The 19331-nt window shown below is 53.8% G+C and overlaps 9 protein-coding genes and 1 non-coding gene across 10 annotated transcripts; 6 read left to right on the top strand and 4 right to left on the bottom strand.

Annotated features, from left to right (window-relative positions):
- The first annotated feature begins 638 nt into the window (after positions 1-638).
- P170DRAFT_37205 (putative zinc metallopeptidase) lies at positions 639-2168 on the top strand. Its single transcript, XM_024845189.1, has 2 exons — positions 639-765; positions 836-2168. Exons 1-2 carry the CDS (start codon positions 753-755, stop codon positions 2095-2097), a joined length of 1275 nt encoding a protein of 424 aa, XP_024710595.1. The 5' UTR covers positions 639-752; the 3' UTR covers positions 2098-2168.
- Positions 2169-2239: 71 nt separating this feature from the next.
- On the bottom strand, positions 2240-3232 carry P170DRAFT_345520 (NAD(P)-dependent alcohol dehydrogenase; the record flags this gene model as incomplete). The annotated part of the gene is made up of 1 exon (XM_024843518.1): positions 2240-3232. The coding sequence occupies one exon, from the start codon at positions 3230-3232 to the stop codon at positions 2240-2242; it is 993 nt and encodes a 330-aa protein (XP_024710594.1).
- Positions 3233-3469: 237 nt separating this feature from the next.
- P170DRAFT_505905 (uncharacterized protein) lies at positions 3470-4764 on the top strand. Its single transcript, XM_024854330.1, has 2 exons — positions 3470-4459; positions 4506-4764. Exons 1-2 carry the CDS (start codon positions 3641-3643, stop codon positions 4704-4706), a joined length of 1020 nt encoding a protein of 339 aa, XP_024710593.1. The 5' UTR covers positions 3470-3640; the 3' UTR covers positions 4707-4764.
- A 535-nt stretch (positions 4765-5299) lies between these two features.
- Positions 5300-7010, top strand: P170DRAFT_452729 (nitronate monooxygenase). The gene is made up of 6 exons (XM_024851295.1): positions 5300-5594; positions 5661-6182; positions 6245-6273; positions 6332-6417; positions 6481-6663; positions 6719-7010. The coding sequence occupies exons 1-6, from the start codon at positions 5468-5470 to the stop codon at positions 6810-6812; spliced, it is 1041 nt and encodes a 346-aa protein (XP_024710592.1). The 5' UTR covers positions 5300-5467; the 3' UTR covers positions 6813-7010.
- On the top strand, positions 6840-6911 carry P170DRAFT_t22. The gene has a single exon. It is a non-coding gene; the product is annotated as a tRNA-Arg (tRNA).
- A 640-nt stretch (positions 7011-7650) lies between the features above and the next one.
- On the top strand, positions 7651-10673 carry P170DRAFT_443124 (lipase/esterase family protein; the record flags this gene model as incomplete). The annotated part of the gene is made up of 5 exons (XM_024850511.1): positions 7651-7719; positions 7784-8254; positions 8339-8517; positions 8573-9964; positions 10043-10673. 5 exons carry the CDS (start codon positions 7651-7653, stop codon positions 10671-10673), a joined length of 2742 nt encoding a protein of 913 aa, XP_024710591.1.
- Positions 10674-10990: 317 nt separating this feature from the next.
- On the bottom strand, positions 10991-12360 carry P170DRAFT_432820 (Mrp/NBP35 family ATP-binding protein). The gene is made up of 4 exons (XM_024848347.1): positions 12270-12360; positions 12070-12205; positions 11807-11926; positions 10991-11749 (listed from the first exon to the last, which is right to left on the bottom strand). The coding sequence occupies exons 1-4, from the start codon at positions 12324-12326 to the stop codon at positions 11076-11078; spliced, it is 987 nt and encodes a 328-aa protein (XP_024710590.1). The 5' UTR covers positions 12327-12360; the 3' UTR covers positions 10991-11075.
- A 209-nt stretch (positions 12361-12569) lies between these two features.
- On the top strand, positions 12570-14549 carry P170DRAFT_461198 (AATF family protein). The gene is made up of 3 exons (XM_024852010.1): positions 12570-12661; positions 12749-12851; positions 12920-14549. The coding sequence occupies exons 1-3, from the start codon at positions 12604-12606 to the stop codon at positions 14460-14462; spliced, it is 1704 nt and encodes a 567-aa protein (XP_024710589.1). The 5' UTR covers positions 12570-12603; the 3' UTR covers positions 14463-14549.
- A 95-nt stretch (positions 14550-14644) lies between these two features.
- On the bottom strand, positions 14645-15660 carry P170DRAFT_37093 (uncharacterized protein). Its single transcript, XM_024845040.1, has 2 exons — positions 14840-15660; positions 14645-14765 (listed from the first exon to the last, which is right to left on the bottom strand). The coding sequence occupies exon 1, from the start codon at positions 15540-15542 to the stop codon at positions 14901-14903; it is 642 nt and encodes a 213-aa protein (XP_024710588.1). The 5' UTR covers positions 15543-15660; the 3' UTR covers positions 14645-14765; positions 14840-14900.
- Positions 15661-16676: 1016 nt separating this feature from the next.
- Positions 16677-18086, bottom strand: P170DRAFT_452724 (uncharacterized protein; the record flags this gene model as incomplete). The annotated part of the gene is made up of 6 exons (XM_024851294.1): positions 16677-16819; positions 16931-17030; positions 17090-17196; positions 17247-17672; positions 17724-17985; positions 18054-18086. 6 exons carry the CDS (start codon positions 18084-18086, stop codon positions 16677-16679), a joined length of 1071 nt encoding a protein of 356 aa, XP_024710587.1.
- Between the last annotated feature and the right edge of the window lie 1245 nt (positions 18087-19331).

The raw sequence follows: 19331 nt of genomic DNA, 5'->3' as shown, positions 1-19331 counted from the left end.
CCCAATCCACATGAATTAGGGGCTTTTGGCTGTTGTTTCTCTGCGTACGTTTCCACTTGTTTCCACACATTTCCCTCATCATTCAGGTCTCAGACAACCGAACCAGGCTGGATTGATCCTGCCGTGCCTTAAATAGTTGCATGCCTCATTCTGATAATGAGTATGGGGACACAAGGGTTTCCGAGGCCCTTGCGAGAACATACCAGTCAAGCAAAATGGTATACTCGAAATAGATCCCGGGATAGCCCCTTAAGGCCTGCCAGGGCACCTTCTCATTTAAAAGAAGCCCTGCATTCATCTGCAGTCGATTCAGTACCTGCCAGGGGTATAACCAGGAGGAACTGCTCGGCCCCGAGATTCCGTCCTCTTTTGGCCAGTATCCAATAGGTTTCAGCCCTCTTGTTGTTTCAGAACGATGGCCGATTCGGAATGCCCACGGACGCCATTAAGAGAGAGAGAGAGACAGGTCTCGCCCTGAGATGCGACTAAGGGCGACTAGCGGCGACTCCTTGCCGACAGCGGAGCCGCCAAGGAGCGCCTCAGGCCCGCCAGCCGAGCCCCAATCGGGCAGGCGAGCTTATCGGCTCGTGACGCCCGTCGGCTCCATCCATCGCGAACTCTGTTTCATTGCCGATTCCCCTTAAGACCGTCTCTCCCCGCATCGTCAGTCTCAATGTCCCCTCGTCCTCCCCTTTTCCTTTGCCTTCGTTGTACCGTTCCCCAACCACCCTGATCCCACCCCGCCGAACACTATGCAGATTAAAAGTAAGCAATGTAAGTCCATCGGTTTCCATTCTTTCGATTCGGCATCAATGGCTTACCTCAACCATAACAGCCTCCGATCACAGCCTCAGGGCGATCGTCGACAAATTTCGCCCGGATGTCAGAATCTTCGAAGGCATCTATCGTCAACTACACAACTCCCCGGAACTGTCCGGCCAGGAAAAGGAGACATCCGAGCTGGCAGCGAACTTTCTGAAAAAGCTGGACTTCGAAGTACACACTCATATCGGTGGTTATGGCGTCGCAGGTGTTCTTCGGAATGGAGCCGGCCCTACCGCCCTGTTGCGCGCCGACATGGACGCCTTGCCCCTGCCCGAGAAGACCGGATTGCCGTACGCAAGCCATAAAATTGTCAAGGACAAGGACGGGGTGGAACGGCCGGTGATGCACGCCTGTGGGCATGATTTCCACGTCGTAGGCCTCCTGGGCTGTGCTCAGCTCTTGCATGCGGCCCGTCAGTATTGGTCGGGCACCCTGATTTGCATCTTCCAGCCGGCCGAGGAGCAATTGTCGGGCGCCCAGGCCATGATCGACGACGGGCTATATGAGAAGATCCCGAAACCGGATGTCGTTCTGGCCCAGCATGTCATGCGACAGCGGTCGGGAACGGTCACCGTCCGGCCTGGCCGGTTATTGACGGCGGCCGATGCGTTCGATGTTCGGATCTACGGCCGTGGCGGACACGGCTCAGCCCCCCAGACATGCATCGATCCCATTGTCATTGGCGCGTCGATCGTGACCCGGCTGCAGTCGGTCGTCAGCCGGGAGGTGATACCCGGGGAATTGGCCGTCGTGAGCTGCGGTAGCATCCAAGCCGGCAGCACGGCGAATATCATTCCCAGCCATTTGGATCTGAAACTCGGGGTCCGGACTTACGACGCGAAGGTGCGGGAGCGGGTGAACTCGGCCATCAAGCGCATTATTGAGGCCGAATGTGAGGCCGGAGGCGCGGTCCAGAAACCGTCGATCACATGCACCCATTCTTGCCCCGCGACGATTAATGATGGCGAAATGGTCAAGGCCTTGAAGGGTAGCTTTGAATCGTACTTTGCGGACAATTTGGTCGACGACGAGCCCGCCGCGGCCAGTGAAGACTTCTCGATTCTGGCGACAGCGGCGGGAGCCCCGTACGTGATGTGGACGTTCGGCGGTATCGACCCCAGCACCTGGGACAACGCGGTAGCTAAGGGAACTGTGGATGAGCTGCCGAGCAACCACTCGCCTTTCTTTGCTCCAGTTGTCGAACCGACAGTGCAAGTTGCCGTGGATGCCATGTCTGTCGGCGCATTGACATTCCTCAAGCAAGCATATTAATTGCGGCCACATGCGCCAGAGTAGGAGCCGGTGTTCGGCGACGTCAATCTGTATATAATAACTTGATGGAGAAATCCTTGCATGAAAAACACGCTACGAAATACTATGTTACAAATTGTGCACAGGCCCTGTTTGCACCTAATCAAGCCTTCTCGGACACATGAATCACAATCTTTCCCCTAGTCCTGCCCAGACGCAGCTTCTCGAAGGCCTGCACAGCGTCTCCGAACTCAAAGGTGCTGTCCACAACCACCTTCACTTTCCCTTGATGCACCCATTCGCCGATCTGCGCCAGCTCATCCGGTCTCATGCGGCACAACAGAATAACGTATTTTCTCTTACCTCCCCCCAGGAACCCCGGCCACGCCACCCGACTGGCAAAGATCAGCATCGACGAGGCCCCGACCTGCACAAAGGCCTTCCCGGGTAGCAAGAAGGCGTCGCACTCCCGATACAGCGCCTCCGGCGTACCGATATGGTCCACGACGTGCGCAAACACCTGGCCCTTCCCCTTGAGCACCGCCAGGACATCCTCGGTCGTATAATCGATGACCTCGTCGGCGCCCAGCTCCCTGCAGAACTCCGCGTTCCGCCCCGAGCACGTCACCGTGACATGGCAGCCCAGCAGCTTCGCGAACTGGATGGCGAAGATGCCGCAGCCGCCGGACCCGCCGTTGATGAACACCTTGTCGCCCGACGTCACGTACGGCACGACGGCCTGGTACGCCGTCAGGCCGGCCACTCCCAGCGTCGCCGCGTGGTCGGGGTCCACGCCGTCCGGCAGCGCGGCGACGTTGTGCTCCCCCACGGCCATGTACTCGGCCAGCGAGCCGAACGGGACGGGGATCGCCGTGGTGCCGTAGACCAGCTGGCCCGGCGTGACCTTGGTGACGGAGGGGCCGGTGACGACGACGCGGCCGCAGAAGTCCATGCCGGGCGAGGCGGGCGTCGAGACGATGACCTTGGACATGAGGCCCATCTCGGGGACCTTGAAATCCGCCGGGTTGATGGAGGCGGACAGGACCTGGACGAGGAGCTGGTCCGGTCGGAGACTGGGCGGCGCGCGGGCGTCGGTTTCCAGGGTCAGTTTCTTCTCGAAGCCGACGCCGGCGCTGTGGTACATCCAGGCCTTCATGGTTGAAGGCGGAGGGGTGGTGGAGTCGGTCATTTTGAGTGGTTGCTTTTAGATAAGCGGGTTGTTGGGGAATCTGGTGTTTTTGCCTAGAAACGGGTGAAGAAAAGGTGAAGCAAGTGGAGCCGGTGGATTGACCAGGGAATGACATCATCCGAATAGTAGCCTAAAGTATGCAGCCTCCGGACAATATTCACCAAATTTCAGGTACGCAGACTTTGCATCATCTGCTGTAACTCCCCGGAATAGTCCTAAGAAGATTTATCGCCATCCTAAATCCTCTACATAGCAGGAACATTGGGGACTAATTCCTCGTAAGGTCTTAACTGTCATCTAATAGTGCTGACCATCCGTGCTATTTACTTTGCTTTCTAGAACCGACGAGCAGTCTTCGTGATACTCTGGAGAGCAATGGACAACCTTCAAAATATCAACAGCCCTGAGGAGTTAGGGGGGCTTTTGAAATCCTGTTTAGAGTCACAGCAGCACGACTTACAAGTGAAGTGCCCCGAGTCCTTTCTTTACACACAGGCAATCGAGAATCTGCTCAAATCAAGGCCTAAGGGCAATCGTGTGTGGTGGACCTACGATGCAGAGAACGGTATTTTAAAGGTGTCTATTGTGTCGCGGCCACTGCATGATGCGACCACTTCACTCGCTTTTGATTTCATGGCTCATGCCCAAGACGGCCAGTTCATTCCTTCAGATCTCCACCAACGATTAGTATTGAGTCGCCGGGGCTTCATAATGACCTTACCGCCTGCCCCAGAAACGCGTTCCAATAAAGCACATGCTTGGATCAAGTATCCCGATGTTTCGATTGTTCTTCGAGCCAGTCAACGTATCCCAGTGGTGGTGTTCGAGACGGGTTTCACTGAAGATGCAATCGACCTAGAATCAGACGCTATCCAATGGCTACTACGTTCCGATGGCCAAGTCCAGCTTGTCATCGCAATTGAGATCAGGGAGGACACGAGAACACGAGACATTCTCAGAAAAGAGCCTCCCGCGACTAGACGACTCCTCCAGCTAATCCGCTCGTTTGGAACCGATGCCTTGAAGGAAAGCTACGGCATCTCTACCTCTGACGATGACCCGTCAGACTCAGACCCGGAGTTATATAAATCAATACGGAAAATGATCACGGTTACCGATTGGGTCGGACCTATCTCGGTGGTCATGACTTTGTGGGAACTTTGTGGAACAACCCCTGTGGTCAGAGAAAAGTTGGTAGGTTTATACTAGACTAAATTGATTCGCACGCTTATGACCTTAGGTTGTTTTACCCCGTCCAGAGTCGCCCCAGAATCCCTCAGTCAAGATTACCGACCTCTTTCCGACGGATTTCCAACCGTTAATCGAAGATTTCAACCCAAACCTGGTTAAGGAGATCGATCTTGAGTATTATCGGGAGCTGCTCTCAGACGCCACGGAAGACCATGCGTTCGAGCGAGCGGTTAAGTTTTTGCGCTCTTAGCGATACCTTTTATCTCTGGGAGCTGGTTCTCTCTAAATGATTCATTATATTGCTTTCGGCTGGCCCGCATAATAGTTGCAGTCATTTAACGGTAGGATAATGAATGAATGACATGGCTCAAAAGAAAGGGAGCGTAGCAACCATCCCCGAGGTGGGATAAGGTGTGGCTTGGTGGCCTCAAGCCCTTAAGTCAATTCTCTCATGGTTTACTTGCACGAATATAGGGAGTCTGAAAAGATTGTGGGAGCAGTTGTTGTCATCCAGCTGTACTAGCTACTATCCTTTGATCTACCTGCGAAATGAATCATTACGAATCTCCCTGATTTCTCCGTTTCAATGATATAAGAGTAAACAACGCAAGCATAAAAGAATAATCATTCTGAATCCGGATTCAACATGAGACAATCAGCTATTGAAAGAACTACATCGCTGGTTATAGTCTGGACGGGCAACAGCCAACCTCCCGGCCGCTTTACGCTAGCTCTCGTGGTAGAGACAGAAGCCCATGTAAGACCTGCCGGATTAATTTTTCCTTAAAGCTAACGTAGGCGCTATAAAATATCTAGGCCTTTTCTTCGATACTTCCGATACTTCCCAAGATTAATGGGGCTATACCAGAAGGTGGGGATGCGGTGACACTTTTTAGCTGTTACGGAAATACGGAGGAGTGCCGGAATTCCCCCGCTTCGGCCGTCCTCGTGGATCTTCTCATCCTCGCATCCTCGCCCCTTGGAAATCCCCCGAGCACATCACGGTTTATCATGTCTCCAGTAGAAAACCTAACTCGCATCTTCCCGGGCACTACGGCGCCTCTGATTTGCAATGCCCCCATGGCTGGAGCTACGAATGCTGCCTTGGCCGGCACCGTGACCAAGGCCGGCGGTCTAGGTATGACCCCGGCATGTCTTCCACACTCCTCCATCGACTAGAAATACTGAGGGAAGAACAATACAGGCTTCATCAGCGGAGGCGCCAATTTCGCCAAGGACTCCGAAGAAACCAAGCAGTTTCGCGCCGAGCTCGATCTCGTCCGAGAACAATTCCCCACGCAGACGCCGCTCCCCATCGGCATCGGAGCACTCACCATGCTGGCTGATTCCTGGACCGAGGACTTCGTCGCCCTAGTCGCCGAGTACCGGCCCGCCGCAGTCTGGTTGTTCGGCAACAAGCGCCGAGACCAGCACCAGACGCTGGTGGCTCAACTGAAGGCCGTCGGGCAGGCATGGGGTCTCCAGGTGATCGCTCAGGTGGGCAATGTGTCATTGGCGCGCGAGGCCGTGCAGGATGGGATCGATATTCTGGCGGTTCAGGGCACGGATGCCGGGGGACACCAGTTTCGACAGGGCGCGAGTCTGATGACACTCCTGCCGGATGTTGCCGACATGTTGAGCTCGGAGTTTCCGGACAGGCGGGTGCCGATTCTCGCTGCGGGGGGGATTATGGATGGGAGAGGGGTGGCCGCTTCGTTGGCGTTGGGTGAGTTTGTCTTCTTGACGGACTGGGCTAGATCACTTGACATGAATGTTAACGTGGTATAGGTGCTGACGGGGTGGTTATGGGGACACGGGTAGGTTTGATTTTCTCAGACCCTATCGTTTCAATGGAGTCTTGCTGATCGGCTATAGTTCCTGGGCACGAAGGAATGTCCATGGACGGACGAGATCAAGAGTCGTCTTTTGGCGGCGGACAATGGAGCCTCGAGCACGGCCAAGTGAGTGATAAATCGGACACCGAAGCAACCGGGATCTCACCTAGGATCGACTGACCGAGAAAGATCACCGGTTCATGACGTGGTGACCGGCATGAAGAGTTTCTGGCCGGGGCAATACGACGGGCGAGCCATCATCACCGAATCTTTCGAGAAGACGCTGGCGGGCGCAGATGAAGACGAAATTATCCGGCAGTACAAAGAATTGCTCGCCGCGCCGGATGGGCATCTGCATAAAGTGATCTGGGCGTAAGTTCCCCCATTGTGCCAATTTCCGGGCAGTGATGCTGACTGCAGGATGAAGAGGCGCCGGGGTGGGACAGTTGACGGCGGTTGTGTCGGCGGAGACGGTCGTGACGGAGACGCGGGCGCAGAGTCTGCAGCGCAGGGCTCTGTAGCTAACTTAGCAGCAGATCTTCAAGCAAGGCCGGCTGGCCCAATGGCAAGGCGCTTGACTACGAATCAAGAGATTGCAGGTTCGACCCCTGCGTCGGTCAATCTTTTTGTTTTTCTTTTTGCCTCCGCTCTAAGCTAAGCTAAGAAGCTAAGCCTACTTACTCCGGAGTAGTCAAATTAGTATGAATTAATGATATTCCTTTGGCGCACTGCAATGACGTAGAATGACAGTCTTCTGTGCCTGCATTCCTCTCATCTCACCGCACAGCCACGTTTCTTCTCTCTCCATCTCTCTCCTTCTCATACGGAGTACACACTCTCTATATATCATGACTCTCCTAATTTGACTGCATTAGCAGATGCCTCCGCTACTACTCTGTAGAGCCAGAGCCACCATCAAGCCAATTCCAACAGCCGATCGACAGGAGCTTGGCCCATGTGTACCTCCACCCCTGGGCCGGTGGGCCTTTTCGCAAACGACGATCGCCATTAACCATTATTATTCTTAGGCGCAAATGAGTCCAGCACAGGAGGCCATGCATGACGTCATGGCGCCTCCCCCCAAAAACACTGGCCAGCCGTTGGGAGGTCTCGAACTCTTCTTCGCCTTCATTCTCCGCGTGGTTGGCCGATCGGTTCTTGATTAGCCTCTTCGCTGTCACCGCAATGACCCCCTGTCGTGTCGAACACTTGCGTCGGTTGTTCGTCTAAGTACCCTCGTATTCCTCCCTCTCGGTCCCTAGTTTCTCCCCTTTTTTCGCCATTCCGTCTCCGCAAGGGATGCGTTTTCACAGCCATAGCTTATAGCGACTCCCCATCCCCATCTTCTTGCGTCCCATCATGCCTCTGAATACGGTCGCATTGAGCTTTGCGCTCACCCCTGCCGTTCTCTCGACCTTCGTCTCGCATGTAAGTGGTCCACTCGCAGCTCTGCCCTCTCGCAATCCAGATGTACTGACGGCAGGCCTCCTAGTACATACATAGGAAATCATTGCACCATAAACCTAACGTCCATGTCTCCTACGATGAAGGAATCCGTATATTTCGCGAGTTTCTGGCGTATGCCTCCAAGCACACCGTTGAGGACATCCAAGCCTTTACCACCCAATGGGTACCCAGTCCGCACTGGGTGAGAACGGAGACGATCACTATCCCCAATGAATATCTGGCGGCCGCAGCGACGGCCCTCGTCAATGAGCTAGGCCCTCATGGAATCAAGCGTGTCGGCGGGAAAGAATGGTGGCAATGGCGTGGCCCCGCAGAGGACCTCAAGGGCGAATGGATCGAAATGCGAAACGATCACAATGAGAGAAAGCGCGCCAATGGCGACCATCCGAGCCAGAAACGCATCATGCTGTATATCCACGGCGGTGCCTACTACTTTGGGAGTATAGATACGCATCGCTATCAGATGCAGCGTCATGCGAGGAAGCTCAAGGGGCGGGTGTTTGCACGGTAGGATCATGCTCGCGCTTGCTTTCGGTCCCTATGCTAATTTGATGCAGTGAGTATATGATATAGGGTATAGATGGCATTCGTGGAAACTGACTTGATTTCAATCACAGCGCAATATCGTCTGGCGCCACAGTACCCCTTCCCGTGCGCGCTGCAGGACTCGTTGTCGGCTTATCTTTTTCTCTTGAATCAGTATAAACCCAACGAGATCATCTTTGCGGGTGACTCGGCTGGCGGAGCTCTGGTGCTCTCGTAAGTTCAAAGCTTACGGAAATATCCCTCTGTCTCGTGCTAACGATATGCGAAGCATGCTGGTTACCGTCCGCGATCAGGGTCTCCCTCTTCCTGCAGGTGCCATTCTAATCTCTCCTTGGGTAGACTTGACGCACTCCTTCCCCAGTATCGTCAAGGATAATCCCGGCGATTATATCCCTCCTTACGGCTTTCGGCATAAACCATCGGAAGCTTGGCCCCCGCCCACCGCAGACGAGGTTCTCTCCATCAAAGAGGCGCTCGGTAAGAAACGCGCGTCGGAGACCAAAGTCCCGGATGCCAAACTGCCGGCACATAATCGTGCGGGTGAAGCTGTAGCCAAGGGCTATTCAGTCGAGGATAACAATTCACCCTTGCCAGACGCTCCCACGGAAAAGAACCCCGACGCAAATTATGAGGATTCCTACAAGGCCAAAGTTCCCATGGACGGCAAGACAGTTGAAGTCAAGGATCAGATCCATATGTACACGACAAATCAGCTCCTGTCGCATCCGTTGGTCTCACCAGTGATGCAGTCCTCACTAGGAGGCCTACCACCTCTTCAAATCATGACCGGAGGAGGTGAGATGCTCCGTGACGAACAGATCTACCTCGCGCATAAAGCGGCAAATCCGACGGCCTATCCGCCGAGCGATACCGTCTTGGACGAACACGACCCGAATCGCGAAGTCCTCCACAAATACCCCGGAACATACGTCCAGCTTCAGGTCTGGGATGATCTGTGTCATGTGGCACCGACCCTCAGCTTCACCCGTCCGGCCAAATACATGTATAGATCAATCGCCCAATTTGGGGCATGGGCGCTTGCCTGTGCGCAAGAATCTCAAATTGACATTCTCGATGACAATGCCGTCTCTCCGATTTCGTCCAGTGACTCGGACACCCCGGAAACACCGGCCGATACGGCGCCAAAAAAGCTGGACTCTGATGCCGTCGTTTCCTCCGTCGGCGTGGCTGGCGATCCACTGCCCCCGTTCAAAGATCGAATGGTCCGCCAAAGAGTGGACAAACGAGGCCGGATCTACCCACTGCCTCCGCCATCGTCGTACTCCATCCTCCAGCTCCCCAGCTCGCACGTGGGATCCTTCAATCCGGAGCTCGTCAAGAAATGGCTCGCCGGCAAGGAGGAGTGGGACGTTAAGTTCGCCAAGGAGAAGCTCCGCGTGCAGCAGCAGCGGCTGAAGGAGCTGGCATATGGGTTTGAGGATTTCGAAAATGAGTTCCCGCCTCCTTGCTCGCTGGCTGCTCGGAAGGAGGCTCCCGGCGTCTTGCCTTCTCGCAATGGCCGGAAGAGCTACCCCATGACATTATGGAGCCATTGGGCCAGCAGACATGACGAGAAGACCATCCAACGAGAGCGACAAAAGGACAGCGAGGCCAGGCGAACCAGCGTGGAGGCTGGCAAAGCCGGTGCGTCGCTCAAGCGGTCATCCAATCACGAGAACGGCGACGTGCCTACGGTCGAGAAACCACAGCCCCCTGTTCTCGCTCTGGGACAATCTAGTTCTGGCGATCCTAATCTCCCTGCTATTGATGTTGAAAAAGCCAATGAAGATGTCTCTTCTGCGGAAAGAAACAGCCCCGATACGACCAGCACGGGCACGCAGACACGCCTCCACCTTCTCGACAAGACCACCAGTCCTCTTATCGTTCTACCCGCCTACGAATCCCGGCGATTCGGAGAAGAGGCTGCCAGCACGCAGTCTCTCTTCCACGCCCCCGGGATCATCGCACCGACTTCCGACCCGTACTCCACGCGACATCGACCGCGGCCTTCGTCCCATGCTGGATCGGGCACGATCCGCAGCGGCATGACTTCCGACGTTGCCGACGCTGCTGACGACGTCAGCACCCTGGGCGACAGGTCATTGGCCGTCACCAACACGGGTGTTGACGCCGCCAGCACCCGGGCAGTCCTGAACGCCGCGGGGGTCGTGAACACGATGAACGATGCGGACTCGAAGTCTCGTTCCGTGGAGGCCCTCTCGATGTCCCATGGCTCGGGCGGTTTCGCCAGTACGTCTTCATTGGGTACTAAGAGCGAGGTGTTGGAGAACGGAGCGGACTCTTCTCGCCCCGGCATGCCGGAACGCGATGTCTTCAGGACCGCCGACGAGTATATACCCGGCCAGTGATTCGGTGTATATGTTGATACCTTGGTACATTCGTTGTTTGCTTACATTTCCTTTGTCTAGTTGGTTTTCTTGTTGGATTGTGCTGCGATAGTATACTGTATACCTAGTGGGGTGCCGGCCTCTTTTGCATATGTTTTGGTTAACTTATACTCCGACGGATCTTTGTTTCATATCTGATTTCTATTATATTATCATTACTCTTACAAACAATGGATACCCTTGTCTGATACTTCATCTCAGTGGAATGAATAATGAATGTACATAGTCCATAGCATATGTTCTATTCAAGTTGTACATTCCATTCACATCATATCCCCATGAATTCAACGAAAGATCTAAGGTACATTGGGTATAAACACACTCCTATAATACAGATACAGTCCAGAAGGAAGGAAGGAAAGTCTACCACTCAATCCCCACCTTCCTGGCCACCTTCTCCGCCACACCCATAAACGCTTCTCGTCTCGCACTCCGGTCGTCCGTCTCCTCCGCCACCACCGTCGGCATGCCCCGATCGGCATCCTCGCAGACCCGCGCATCGAGCGGAATATCCCCTAGAAAATCGACCCCCAGCCGCTTGCACTCCGCCACGACGCCCCACTCCTCGGGGTTCTGGCCCTGGCCCTGACCGTGATGGTGATGCTCGCCGTGGGAGAAGATCCTCGTCTGGTGGCCGCACTGCGGACAGGCGAAGAAGGCCATGTTACGCACCATGCCGAGCACGGGGACGTCCATGCGCTGGAACATGCCGAAGCCGCGGACGGCGTCGCGCAGGGCGATGTCCTGCGGCGTGGTCACGATGACGGACCCGTCGAGGATGATCTCCTGGCCGATGGTCAGCTGCACGTCGCCGGTGCCGGGGGGCAGGTCGAGGAAGAGCACGTCCAGGGGCCCCCACGACACGGAGTGCAGGAGCTGGTGCATCGCTTTGGTGACCATGAGGCCGCGCCAGGAGATCGGGGTCGTGTCCATGGGGAGGGGCGCGTTGGGGTCGGTGCTGGTGGCGGCTTGGGGGAGGAGGTAGCCCATGGACATGGATTTGAGGCCGTAGTTGGTGAGCGGGACGAGACAGTTCTCTGGGTAGGGGTTAGGGTTAGCGTTGGGTCTTGGGGAGGGTGGAGGGGTTGGCGTACTATCGTCGAGGCGAGGTTCGCCGGAGAGATTGAGGAGAGTGGGAATAGAGGGACCGAAGATGTCGGTGTCCAGGATCCCCGTGCGGATGCCTCGACGGGCGAAGGATAAGGCGAGGTTGGCTGTGTCGCGGTGTCTGTTAGCCAGTGGCGTCTTCGGTAGACACGGTATTGTAGTATTAGGGCTATGCCGTTCGGGGTTGAATGCGCTGGGAGTTGTATAGATAGATCGACCATCCGCCCGCGCCATATCATAGATCACTCACCGGCAATTGTCGACTTGCCCACACCCCCCTTAGCCGACGAGACCGCAATGACCTTCTTCACATCGCGAATCTTGCGTTTCTCGGGGAGTCCGCGGCGACGAGCGAATGAGGGCGGAGTGCCGGAGCGAGGAAGGCCCTAGCGGAGGTTAGCTGGCTGGCGGACAGGAAGAGATCAAGGTCGGAAAATCAAGGAGGCTCACCAATGGGTTATCGTGCTGCAAGACCCGTGCGGTCGAGAAGAATCTCCGTCCGAACATGGCCAATGCAAGCGAATGGGGATGAGTTGTCCAGACTCGAGAAGGGAAATTGAAGGAAACGAAACGATGATGCAAAACCCGCGGAGGAAATATTGCCGGAAATAACCCTGACCGCCGGAGTAACTCCCTCCTTTCTACCGGCTTTAACCCAAACCGGTAAGTAACTCCCTCACCGCTTCGTGACTTCGGCGGCAGAAAAAAAAGGAAAAGAAAAAAAAAAAAAAGCTGGAATTCCGGGTTGATCGCAAATCGACAAGCAGACAAGGCGGATTTCAACATGGCTCGAAGATCGCTAGCAGAGCAATACGCGGAACTTGACGATCCGACTCCTAAAGGTTCGAACTACTCTATGTCGATGGACTGCTTTTTTTTCATCTGATTGCATGTCGCATCCCAACTAACACGGTTTTTTGCGCAAACAGATTTCGATCCCGAGGACTTGGATAACGCCGGACCGGACAGCGACGATGAGGGCGGCCGAGAGGTGGATGAAGATGCCGGTAGAGAGCATTACCAAGCTGTAGGGTGAGTGATATTTTCCAATTCCGTTTCGATTTGGGGTTTTTCCTTTCCAGTCTGCTCACATCCCACAGCAAGGGCAAGCTTCGGAAACAGGACCCGATCACCCTGGGGAAACAATACGCCGGGTCCAAGGTCAGCAGAGATGCCCTTGAGGCCGAGAGCGACGATGATCCATTCAGAGCGCGTTCCGGTGACGAGGAGAGCGACAGTGAGGAGGACGATGGAGAAGGTCTCGAGCTTGGAAGCGACGAGGACGATGATGATGACGAGGAGGGCTCTGAGGAGAGTGAAGAGGACAAACCTACGAAGTCTCGGGTCTCTGGGAAGGAGAGAAAGAAGGCAGCCGATTTTGACATGGACACCGATGGGTCAGATGAGATCGAAGGAAGCGATGGATTCTCGGATGAGGATGAGATACCCTCTGACGAGGACGAAGATGACGATGGTGAGGACGATGACGAGGACGAGGAAGACGAGGAAGACGAGGATGAAGATGAAGACGAGGACGAGGATGAGAAACCCAAGCCCTCCAAACGTCGCGTCACATTCGACCAGCCCGCCAAATCCGACGACCGGGACGAACTGCGCAGACTGATGGCCACCGACCAAAAGAGCATCGCGGCCACGCTCTCCCAAGCCGCCAAATCCGACGCAACCAAGGGTAAAGCGGTCAAGCAACAGCGCGCCACCTTCGACGCTCTTCTCAACACCCGGATCAAGCTACAAAAGGGTCTGACGGCGATCAACCAGCTCTCGCTCGCAGATCAGGACACGGAGAATGCCGACGGCGAGGCCATCAAGTCCGCCGAATCGGCCGCCCTGGCTCTCTGGTCGACCCTTGAGGATCTGCGCCTGGCCCTGGCCGACGCGCATTCCCAGGACGAGTCCAAGAAGCGAAAGAGACCCTCGGTCGCCTCGCCGTCCACATCCTCGGCCTCGCTGTGGAAACGCATGACCGATCTCGAGTCCGACTCGAACACCCACCGCCGCAGCATCCTGGACAAGTGGTCCTCCAAGGTCCGTGGCTCCAACGCTGCAGCCCCGAACGCCCGCGGAAAGCTTCTGGGCGCCGCGACCGGCAGCCAGCAGACCATCACCGCCGTTTTGGACGCCCAGATCGCCTCCGAGACCGGCGACCGCGCCGCGAAGCGTGCGCGCACCCTGAGCGGTGGCTCCAACGGTGCCGGCGAGGACCGCGAGCCTGTCTTCGACGACACCATCTTCTACCAATCCCTGCTTCGGGATCTCGTTGAACAGCGCATGTCCTCGTCGGACGCCGTCACAAATGGCATCGACACCTTGCATATCCAGCTGCCGTCCCGCCTCAACTCCGTCCACCCGGTCACCGGCATGTGCAAGGACAAGGTCAAGAGAGACATTGACACTCGGGCCTCCAAGGGTCGTAAGATGCGGTTCGATGTTCACGAGAAGCTGCAGAATTTCATGGCACCGGAGGACCGGGGTTCGTGGTCGACCCACGCCCGAGAGGAGTTCTTTGCCTCCCTGCTTGGAAAGACGGCCAGTGGTCTACTAGGAGAGGACGATGAGAATGCCAGTGGCGCTGAGAGCGATGAAGATCGCGAGGAAGGTGGATTGAGGCTCTTCCGTAGCTAGATCTACGTCTGAAAAATCGTGTAGAACATTTCTTGGATATATTTGGAAGCATATTCTTTAGCAGCTTTTCACAAAAAAAAAAATCGCATTCACATATTTCATATCATCCTGGCCGAAATCATAGCCGTGGGTAAGCCTCCAGTTTCTCTTTGTTGAATCGTAACACATCAATATCATCAATCATAAAATCGTCACATGTGTAGAACTCTCTTGGACGCCGCCATAGGTTCACTAAATCGGAGCTGGCGACCGTATCATGAGACCAAAAGGTCCATCCATAGGTATAGAGCAACGAATCCTCGTCTGTATTGCGTGAAATACTATGAGTGGGTGGTCTTCATCCTCCAGCGAGAGAAACATTGATTTTCAGAACCAACCATATATAGGTAGTCAGAGAAGACTAGCTCAATAATTCTTCCTTGGATCCAAAACCAACACTCATCCATAGTGGTCACTTCTGTGTGATGGTCGTTGTGATCGTTTAGCCTTTGCAGGCGAGTATTGCGGCAATGTGGTTCCATGACAAGGGCTTTCCCAAGCAAAGTCTGTCCGTCTCGACAGTCCCAACATCCGTTCACGTACGGCGCGTTCCAGTCTCGATTTCCGTTCTAACTCCTCCTGGGGCGAGAGGAAATGAGGTAGGCCATTCCAATCGACTATGACCGCGCCGCTCACGTCGTTATAGCCCGGAAGGGCACTGTTTCTGGTCGAGGTAGGTTTGGTTCGGTCCATTGCGTCTTTGTTCCGTGGTTGGACTGGCGGGGGTGATGAAGACGGTAAAGATGATTTATCACTGCTGTGGGCCAGCACAGCTGGTGTATACTTATGCCCTGCCGGTGGGTTGATATCTTTCCAGAATGAGGCTGGTTCTTGTGCGGAAGAGCTTGAGGCAGGTTCGATCTGTGCTTGGAGAGCTCGAGACTCTTCTTTGCGCGGAACTGGAAAGTGCGGATGTTTACAGTCGATGGCAACCGACTCCGTGCCCCTCGTATAAGTACTTATTGGCTCGTTGTTGACAGGGGTGCTCTCAGGTGCAGGTGACGAGGAGAATCGAGACCACATGCGCATAAACGGCATCATGGCGGATTGTAAAAGGGTATCCACTTCTGGAGCTAGATAAGAAAAAGTAGCCACTTTCAGAAATGCGGATTAAAAATAGACGAGAGAGGCAGGTAGGAAGAAGGATCTAGAGGGAAATAGGCACCCCCTCTCCCAATGCGATGACCTGTCAACGCTGCCTTATCGCCAAGATCACTGGCTTAACGACGATCTGTTAGATCCCAATCAAGACGAGTCGGAGAGTAACTTGGAGGGGTCATGAGAGGTCATATCCGAACAATAAAGGCATCACGAGGCGTTTCAAGCATAAAGCTTGACATCTCCGGTGGGTACACGTGGATAGGCCGCAATAATCGGTGGTGGAATGTCAGGCAAGGTTTGCTGCCCAGGTGTCCCAGGACATTTCCGGGTCTATGTTCTGATCAGGGCATGGAAGATGCAAGGTTGGCCCCACAGGAAACTCTGAACGAGTCAAATGTTCCGGATAGGACTGAGCCATGCAGAGTGCAGCGGCGGTGGAGCTCGTGATAGGTCAAGAAAAGAGCACAAAACGCCAGGAGTAATTAGTAGGTATGCAGCTATCTTGTCACCGGGCCCATCCAGGCTGATTTTCCGTCATCGTTGCATCTCTTCACCGCTTGTATCTGGTCGGAAGTCACCAAATAGTTTGGAGCTGACGGTGAAATTGATGTTAGCTTTCTTCCGATATATCAAACCAACCAAACGCCAATAGACTGCCGGAAAGATAATGGGCTTTGAGCCTGTAAGCAGAAATCGGATCAAGCGTAGTGGAGTAGGCCAAGCGCTAATCGCACTGGGTTGCTCTTGCCGGATTGTAATGCTGTCGCAAAATTGGCAGGGATGCTACATTCCACCATGATCCAGGCGCAAGGGTCGAACTATGACAGCAAATAAAAGCGCTAACTCCTGTCGTGACGGTCTGTATCTGGATTTTCGAGTAGAGATTATCGCCCTGTCTTTTTCGCGGTCTTGGATTGACAAGTCATCTTCGCAAGTACAAGCAGAAGCCTCAAAATGGAGCACGTGTAATGGAACGTTTGCTTGTAAAAAGCATAAGAAGGCCCGTATACAGCAACTGCTGATTGGTGTCATCCTTTCAGCCAAGGTTTGCTAGAAGCCTGCTTGAGTTCTAGACTACTCGTCCGAGCATTCATCGTACCATTGCTGTCGCAATGACTGGATCGAGGGGCCCACATCCCATCCAGTCCTCTTCTCTATGTCAATTAACAAACCTTCCGCGGCTTCTTGGTCTGGTTTATAGCGAAGAACCCAGCCCCCTGTGTATTGATAATCAGCATGATTGTACTCTGATTCGGCAATGGCTTAGACCGATTTAGTAGAAGCGCAAAAATTCAAATCCCCAACGAAGGATTGGTGCGACCACTCACACGCTACCAAACTATGGCGTGCAGTAAAAAGGGTGTTTTCGGCTTTTTTATTGGACTTGGCCAGGCCGAGCACGGTGAGAAGGTGGTTCCGAACGGTTTTCTGGGAACCTTGATGTTAACATGCCCCTATCTGTGTCACGTACCATTCGACGATCATACCTCGATATGGCGAGATTTTTTGAAAACCTCATATGCAGGGGATGGATTTGGGCAGCACGAGAAGGCCAGGATAATTTTCGCAATGTGATAATATTGGACACCGATCACTGTGTTCTATTAGTGAACCGCTGCCAAACCCTGGAATAGAGAAACCAACCATGAACTGGTAGTAACATCCAGATGCCCGGAAACCGGTCAGGAGTTTCTCGACTCCGCGGAGTAAATTGAGTGGGCTCGAACGTGCGCGGTTTAGCAGCATACCAATGCTCAATCTCTTCGCTTGCACGCTGCAGCAAAGTCGGGTGTGTCGCCGAGTCGTAACTAAATGCACATTTGAGAAGTTTGGCCAATAAGAATACCATTCGACTTGCCCAAGCAAAATCGTCATTTCTCAGGAAAACATTTGAGTTTCTGAAGCTTCCAAGGTCAGCTCGTAGTGGCTTTTGAGATGTTATGGATATGTGGATGTCTTCGCGAAGGCACAACCATGCCGCTGCTTCACCTAGACCCCCGGATGATCCAAACGAGGACACTGTATTTAGAATATGAGTTGCACCTGTAAGGTGGAATTGATTGTCCTCGCCTGAGACAGGTAAGCCTAGAACATCAAGATCAGAAACTCTGATGAACTTACTGTCCATCTCTTCGTGCTGCCGAAGTATTGCGACCGCGGCAAGAACAGTGTCGGTAATGTTGTCCCTCACATCCGAAAGAACAGGAATCAATAGCTGAAGGCATCTGTTGTGATACTGCAATGCCTCGGCTGCTTCACTCTTTCTCTGTCGGTTCATATGTCGAGAGGAGAAGGCAAAGATGGCAAAGCATAGGACGGAGTCCTGGACTGCTCGTAAAGGGACTTCAACTTCAAAATGTCTTTGGCAGTCTGTGATATCGGCCTTTCAACTCAAGTCAGTATATTCAGCAGACCAGTTAGGGCAGGTCCCCATGTTTTGAATTTCCATACCCACAATGCCATATTTTCCACATAATTGCGCATTAGGATAGCCTCTCTCTCATTGAACAAGCCACGCGTCTTTGGCTGATCCCTTTGGTCATTCTTGAGAGAAATTGGGGAGTTATTTGGAGTAAGGTGGTCACTGGAAGCCGGCGAAATCACCGGGTAGTGTAAGGATCCTATGCCGTTAGGTAAGTCAACTCGAATAGTGGAAAGCGACGGGCCTACCCAGTGGCTGTCTATTTATATTCTGGGGTATTTGAATCAATTGCTGTTCTTGATCTGGAGAGAGACCGACTTGCTCGGGGCTGTCGTATGCAGGGGATGGATTGACGTTGGCGAAGAATTGATTAACAGGGCGTTCGTTTGATGGTTCTGTCTCCGAGGGATCCACTATCCTATATAGACTTTTTATCTCCAGGGTCTCATCATAGAACTGCACTTGTAGGGAGTTAGTAGGAGAATTACATGACACTTGGCACGGACGGGGCCTACAAGATTCCATTGGTCGCGGCCATATCTTTGATTCTGGGAATGAAACGGCGTGATCGTCGTCCAAATCTAATCCATTGCGAAACCTCACATTGACTCCTCTTTCGCAATTGGCATTAGCTAGTTTGCAGTGGTTGCAGGCTGAAACGTTCAGGTCGCCTGGAAGCTGTGTAAGAAGGATGCTAAATCAGTGCGAGGAGACAGCACGCACATTTCAAATGGCGGGCTATGGTATGACATGCAAGTTAGTCTAAGGCGTCATGGTCGAGATAGATCCAATTTCTATAGCAAGAAGAGTGGCCTCTTCCCTATGAACTGGGGTCTCTACTTACCCCGACATCTTTGGCTGTAGCATTGAGTCCGATCTTCAGCAGGGATATCATTGGATCAGGTGGAACGGGATGCCATTTACCAGCCAGTCGCAAGACGACTTCTCTTCTTCGGGGGCGAAGACATGGAGCTGCACAGTCCATCTGGGGAGAAAGAAGAGGAAGGAGGAGAAGAAGGCGGAGAGAGTTGCCGACACGTTCCTCGCAGGGCGGAGAAAAGACCGAGCCCCGCAAAAACTTCCCCGCAAACAAGAAATCCGCCCTCTCGAAATGCAGGGAAAGTCTTTCCGTCTCCACTGGAAACTTTTCCCGTCTCCGCTATGGAGCTTCTCTGCAGCTTGCGGGCTCACGATCACCTTCAATGCCCTCTTTGTACCCCTCAGTATGCAGATGCAGATGAACTTTGGATGGATATACTTGCCTGTGCGCAATGGGCAACGCAAGAGAAGGTGAGACAAGTAGTTCA

This window comes from Aspergillus steynii, assembly GCF_002849105.1.
Source record: "Aspergillus steynii IBT 23096 chromosome Unknown P170scaffold_1, whole genome shotgun sequence".
Lineage (NCBI taxonomy): Eukaryota > Fungi > Ascomycota > Eurotiomycetes > Eurotiales > Aspergillaceae > Aspergillus > Aspergillus steynii.
Note: the sequence above shows the minus strand (reverse complement) of the source record. Positions and strands in the feature narration are given on the sequence as shown.

What these genes read in the sequence shown, in the direction of transcription:
- P170DRAFT_452729 (XM_024851295.1), top strand. Translation starts at nt 5,468, where the DNA reads ATGTCTCCAGTAGAAAACCTAACTCGCATCTTCCCGGGCACTACGGCG. An exon ending in GGCCGCTTCGTTGGCGTTGG is followed by an intron (nt 6,183 to 6,244) that starts GTGAGTTTGTCT and finishes AACGTGGTATAG; the next exon opens with GTGCTGACGGGGTGGTTATG. An exon ending in CTGCATAAAGTGATCTGGGC is followed by an intron (nt 6,664 to 6,718) that starts GTAAGTTCCCCC and finishes TGCAGGATGAAG; the next exon opens with AGGCGCCGGGGTGGGACAGT.
- P170DRAFT_432820 (XM_024848347.1), bottom strand. Translation starts at nt 12,326, where the DNA reads ATGTTCGGACGGAGATTCTTCTCGACCGCACGGGTCTTGCAGCACGAT. An exon ending in TGCAGCACGATAACCCATTG is followed by an intron (nt 12,206 to 12,269) that starts GTGAGCCTCCTT and finishes AACCTCCGCTAG; the next exon opens with GGCCTTCCTCGCTCCGGCAC. An exon ending in GGGCAAGTCGACAATTGCCG is followed by an intron (nt 11,927 to 12,069) that starts GTGAGTGATCTA and finishes ACCGCGACACAG; the next exon opens with CCAACCTCGCCTTATCCTTC.
- P170DRAFT_461198 (XM_024852010.1), top strand. Translation starts at nt 12,604, where the DNA reads ATGGCTCGAAGATCGCTAGCAGAGCAATACGCGGAACTTGACGATCCG. An exon ending in TGACGATCCGACTCCTAAAG is followed by an intron (nt 12,662 to 12,748) that starts GTTCGAACTACT and finishes TTGCGCAAACAG; the next exon opens with ATTTCGATCCCGAGGACTTG. An exon ending in GAGCATTACCAAGCTGTAGG is followed by an intron (nt 12,852 to 12,919) that starts GTGAGTGATATT and finishes CACATCCCACAG; the next exon opens with CAAGGGCAAGCTTCGGAAAC.
- P170DRAFT_37093 (XM_024845040.1), bottom strand. Translation starts at nt 15,542, where the DNA reads ATGATGCCGTTTATGCGCATGTGGTCTCGATTCTCCTCGTCACCTGCA.
- P170DRAFT_505905 (XM_024854330.1), top strand. Translation starts at nt 3,641, where the DNA reads ATGGACAACCTTCAAAATATCAACAGCCCTGAGGAGTTAGGGGGGCTT. An exon ending in CTGTGGTCAGAGAAAAGTTG is followed by an intron (nt 4,460 to 4,505) that starts GTAGGTTTATAC and finishes TTATGACCTTAG; the next exon opens with GTTGTTTTACCCCGTCCAGA.